This window comes from Solanum tuberosum, unplaced genomic scaffold (assembly GCF_000226075.1).
Source record: "Solanum tuberosum cultivar DM 1-3 516 R44 unplaced genomic scaffold, SolTub_3.0 scf00288, whole genome shotgun sequence".
NCBI classification, from domain to species: Eukaryota; Viridiplantae; Streptophyta; class Magnoliopsida; order Solanales; family Solanaceae; genus Solanum; species Solanum tuberosum.
In genome coordinates, this window is record NW_006239213.1 from 390,748 (window position 1) to 396,454 (window position 5,707).

Below are 5,707 nucleotides of genomic sequence, written 5' to 3' on the forward strand. Positions count from 1 at the left end.
TTAACCTTGAACTTTCTTTAACACATACTAGTTATTCTGAATTGATGGTTTAGATTTATTTTTTGAAGTAAAAGTGTTAAAGATAAACAATACAAGTAGAAGATAATGATGTAATGAAAATACTCAATCAAATAAAAGATTTGATTCTTTTCCAAATACACATATTGTGTTAACAGTTCATAACCATTGCCTCAACCAAATTTTTCTCCGTTCGAAATTAAAATTGATTAAATTTTCTTTAAGATCAACAATGTCTCAAGATAGATTGAATGAATTAGCTATATTATCATTCGAAAAGGAATTATTAAAATAAATTGATTATAAAACAATACTTAATAACTTTGCATCTGAAATAGCTAGAAAAGTATATTTTAAATAAAAGTACATATGATGAAAAAATAATTTAGGGCCCCTCTCTTAAATTTCGCTTTAGGCCCCCAATGTTATTGAGTCGGCCCTGATAACATGCTGTTGGAGACATTTATATAGATGAGTGAAGTATATCAAAAGGTGTACGATCAGCTGAACTTGAGAGTCGGAAAAGGTTTGTTGCACTGATCGAGGAGGTTGAGCAGTAACTATACGTTTCTGTTACAGTGATCGATGAGGCTACTACGTTTCTAGAGAATTAAATTAGGTCTGAACAACAAATTTAATTTATAATAAATTCATATTTATTAAAACTGTAGGGTTAAAAAGGTAAATCAACTTTGGGTTTAAACTCTTCCCACTTATAGTAGTATATATGATAATGCTAATAACTATACATTGTTTATTAACAATTCAGAAGAATCAGATATTTAGATCACAAGAATACGAAGAAGCTAAAAAATATTACCTTAGATCACATAAATAGATTATTTATCCCCCTTGGCCCTTGAAGTAATGTTCAAGTTATGTATTCACAAATCACTACAAAGGACAAAGAAGCAATACATAGTAATAAAATAAAAAGTGGCTCAATGATGAGAAAAGGTAAATGCAGATTTTATTTTTTTGTACAATGAAGATAAATGAATCCTTGTTCGAGAAGATCAAGTTGTTTAAAAGATTGTTGATGTGCTAAGATTGAGAAAAAAAAAGAGAATGTGAAAGAGGACAAAGATACCTTTTGTGAGAGCATTTTCTCCATTTTCTCTCCTAATCGATGAGCTTCAAATATGTTTTCTTGCACTTTCGATAAAAAAAAGAAAAGATAACCATTTTTATTAGTTAGGTCTTTGTGTTAGTAGAAAAACTTTGGATATACAAAAAAATATTTTATAAAGGAGCATAGTGCATACTGCATAACACTAATTAAAACAAAAAAAAAAAACTCTTGTACCACGTACTTAAAACTTGTGGCATATTTTCTTATTTTTCACTTCCAAAAGTCCTTTTTAATCCCACCCCTTTATGAGTGGGAGTAAGACTTTGAGACTTGATTTTTAAGGCTTTTTGTCCGACTCATTCTTATAGTTGGAATACTTGAATGCTTCAATTGAACCCTAATACTTGAAGATTCAGTAAAACCATCGTCATCAACAATAAAACTCAACTCTCTACCTGCCAACTTCAAAATACACTTCGATTTTCTCTTTCGCGTCATCACTATCAAGCTCATACACAATCTTGTTAACAACTTGATGTATCATGGAATGTAAATTGTGAAATAACCTTAGGCTTTTGCCTGGGGGCTCCGGGTCTTGTGATGTGTGAGTTGGCACGGTTCTAATTAGTCTGGTATTTAAGTGTAGAAGGACCATTAACAGTATGATAAAAAGAATTGAAAACTGCTATTAAATTGGGAGACTGAATAAAAACTCTGTTTATTTGTATTACAAAAAAGCCAAACATTGTAATGTATTACAGGAAAGTAAAATATTGTACCAAATCATTCTATTAATGCTAAGGAAGTTAGAAAACCTTGTAATCATGTTTAAGTTTGCACCTTCTCTTTCATAACTCCATTTGGCGTATCAGTTATCACAGTCAAAGTAGGCTTCTCACTTGTTGGAACTTCACCAGGAATCTGAAGAGGCTCTAAGGAATCTACAATGTCTCTCATTAAAGGTCGTGCTTTCGGGTTGCGATTTAGGCAATGATACGCAAGCATTGCGGCCTTGTGAACAGATTTTATGGGATAATCTCCATCAAGTCTTGGATCTATAATGTTGAGCAGTTTTTTCTTTTCTCTAAGCAATGGTACTGCCCAATCTGTAAGGTTTTGTTCTCGGGCTGGTTTGGATTTATCAAGTGATCTTCTTCCCGTTAGAAGCTCGAGAAGAACAACTCCAAAACTATAAACATCACTCCTAGGAGTCAAATGACCTACAGATAAAGCAAAAGCATTAGCTATGATAAAGCAAATGAAAACAATATTAGGTGGACCACTCGATATCATTCAAGGATGACAGTATAATTTCCACCAAATACACTTATTTTCAAATTCTAACACTTCTATTCAAGCACGTAACTGCTCATCACTAAATTCAGTTTCAACACTTTGAAATTGCTTCTTAGCACTTTGTCCCTAAAAGCTACTCCAGTTCAGTTAAGCTCTATGTTGTTTTAATGCAGAAAAGATTGTTGCACATATTCTATTAAGAGAGGCGATATGTATCTAAAAGACAGATAAATTTACCTGTCATAATATATTCAGGGGCAGCATATCCATAGGTTCCCATTATGCGAGTAGAAACATGAGATTTGTCACCAACTGGTCCATCTTTAGCTAGGCCAAAATCAGAGAGTTTTGTATTGTACTCCTGTATATATAAAGATTGCAGTGTATACTCACTCTAAGCTGAAGCCATTTGAGTGAAATCATGCATGAATAAAATATGGATATGTAGAACACTTACCAGATCTAACAGGATATTAGATGTCTTAAAATCTCTATAGATAACAGGTTTTTCAGCTTCATGCAGAAAAGCAAGCCCCTTAGCTGCGCCAAAGGCAATCTTCATTCTAATGGACCACGGAAGAGGAAGCAATACTCCTGAAATCAAGAAACCCTACATAAGCATAGTGACATGTAATACGACTCACCAAGTAAGAAATAGACATTCATGAGAATATAGGCTTAACTTGATTAATACCATTTACTAAAGACTTTTGGTAAATCTCAAAATAAGTAGTTCCAGTCATCCTTTCTGATGAGGGAAGTGTATCTGTATCTCTGAGGAATAGGTGCCTCAGAAACAATTCAAATGCTTTAGAGGTTTGTTCCCTGCTTCTAATGTATACTCCACAAGCTAAAGGTAACAAACCAAGTGGTAACTACGAAGATGTATTTCTGATTCAATCAGAAGAAAAGATTCTAGGCATGTTGACTGCAGACAAATTTGAAAGCTAGTTGTAAAGATCCCAACATTTTCTTAATGAAGCTGTGAAAAACAACTAATATTATCCTCAAAAGAATGAGGCAAAATTAAGTAGGGAAGTGGAGTCATAAAGACGGAAATTCTTCTTCTTCATAGAGACACTTAGTGTTCAAGCAGAAATTTTTATATATGAAAGTTCCACAGAGTGAAACCTGTCCAACAAGGGGAGCAACATGATAATTAATACTTGAGCATTTGATAGAACTTTTGCCAAAATATACTAATCATTTTGGAGCAAAAGGGACTCTACTATTTAGGTGAAATTCTTGAAAGTAACACATCGTATAAATTAATTTTCATTGTATGCTTTCTCATATAGAAATCGAAACCATAAATGAGTAGAAGGTTTCTACCAGAGGAGAATTTGTTACTTTTGAAAGGAAGAGTAGGGGGGAAGGAGGAGAGGAGAGGAATCACGACTAGTCATAACACAAAATGTTAGTGATTGTATAGAGTCAAAAAGGGACCACATATGCACTGATCCAGAATATCATGGAAAAACTTATCCATTACCTTCTTTTTTTCGTTTGGCTGCACTTTTTAGAAGGTGTTCAAGATAGTATTATTTTAACACATAGACGGATGTCTCTAGTTGAAAGTAGCTCCACTTCAAGATATTATCATACTTTATATATGCTTGTCCATGGTCCCCTTTATGGCAAGTTTGTCACTTCCCATGCTTGAGAACAATGAACACTAATCATAGCACAGCTTAGTGGGGAATGATATCATGAAAGTACATCCAGACTCATGAAGGCGATTGGAGATAGAGGGTAGGGACGGATTTCAAATTAGAGTAAGGGCATGCTAAGATAAACAAAATAATAGATAGGTGAAAACGATTAGGAGGGATCGGATCAGGATGCACTTCAAAAAAAGTTCCTGATTCCAAGCCATTTACAATCTTTGCATGTGTCTAGAACAACTTACTTCGAGAATTCTTCCATTACGTACCATTACTACAGATCATTAAAATGAAGATCTAAAGTATCACATTCTAGAAAAGAACTAATCATACTTACTTGAGAACAAATTGTTTTCAACACTTCCCCGAGCCATATACTCGTATATAAGAACTCGATGTTCAGCTTCACAGCAGTAACCAATCAACTTTACTAAATTTGGGTGCGAAAGTTGGCCCAGAAATATCACTTCAGCCTGGAAGATATGAAAGAAAATACGGGGTTGAGCAATTTATTCAGAGAATTGAAGAAAACATAAATCATATGGAAGAATTTTCACAAGGCTAATTACCAGCCATTCCCTATGTCCCTGATAACTGTTATCTCCATCATGAACCTTAACAGCTACTGTAATTGGCTGGAATCCTTCCCTCAAATCTTCAGTAATATATCCTTTATAAACATTTCCGAATCCTCCTCCACCCAGCATGTAATCTTGTCTAAAGTTGGAAGTTATTATCTTAAGTTCATCAAAGGAGAATGCAATCAATGGATTTGTAGCTGAACTACGACGCAGGTCTTCTACTTCTTCGGGATTTGAAGGCATCTTAGTGTGATCCATCCTTGCCTTTTTAGATGGACTTTCATCCTTAGGAGACTCTGAGAGGAAGTAAAATTGTAAAAATGATACATATTCACCACTGAAATTGGGGCACATATTGACATTTATTTTGGACGGTGACAAGGCAACTATAAGTGGTTTCTGTTTCTCTGAAACTACCTATCAAGTGAAGTATAACAACAACAACAACATACCCAGCGAAATCCCACTAGGTGGGGTTTGGGGAGGGTAGAGTGTACGCAGACCTTACCACTACCTCGTGGAGGTAGAGAGGCTGTTTCCGGGAGACCCTCAGCTCAAGAACATCAAATCTAAGTGACAGGAGAGCTATATATAAAACATAACAACCAATCCAAAAGATAGTGTATAATCAACAAAAGATACAGTAACATCAAGAAAGTAATGTGAGGAGTGAAACGCAGTAAACAACAATACGGCTAGGATTACTCCAAACGCTAACAACCCATACCCTCGCGAGGGACGGCAACACGCTAACCCTACTAACCTCCACCTTAATACGCGACCTCCACTCCTTCCTATCTAGAGTCATGTCCTCGGTAATGTGAAGCCTAGCCAAGTCTTGTCTAATCACCTCTTCCCAATACTTCTTGGGCCTACCTCTACCCCTCCGCGTACCCTCTACCACCATTTCCTCGCACCTCCTCACTGGGGCGTCTGCGCTCCGTCTCTTCACATGTCCAAACCATCTCAGTCTCGCTTCCCTCAGCTTGTCCACCACAGAGGCCACTCCCACCTTCTCCCGGATAACCTCATTCCTAATCTTGTCGCTCCTAGTGTGCCCACACATCCATCTCAAC

General features: G+C 35.9%; 1 protein-coding gene across 1 annotated transcript in view; it reads right to left on the reverse strand.

Moving 5' to 3' along the window:
- Nucleotides 1-1,773: 1,773 nt before the first annotated feature.
- Nucleotides 1,774-5,707, reverse strand: part of LOC102582682 (probable receptor-like protein kinase At5g56460) — a 7,626-nt gene continuing 3,692 nt past the window's right edge. Inside the window, exons 2-6 of the mRNA XM_006359134.2 lie at nt 4,620-4,927; nt 4,388-4,523; nt 2,844-2,980; nt 2,624-2,747; nt 1,774-2,310 (exon numbers count right to left, since the gene is read on the reverse strand). Of these exons, the coding sequence (XP_006359196.1) occupies nt 1,919-2,310; nt 2,624-2,747; nt 2,844-2,980; nt 4,388-4,523; nt 4,620-4,927 (1,097 nt within the window). The 3' untranslated portion in view covers nt 1,774-1,918. The remainder of the gene's footprint in view (nt 2,311-2,623; nt 2,748-2,843; nt 2,981-4,387; nt 4,524-4,619; nt 4,928-5,707) is intronic.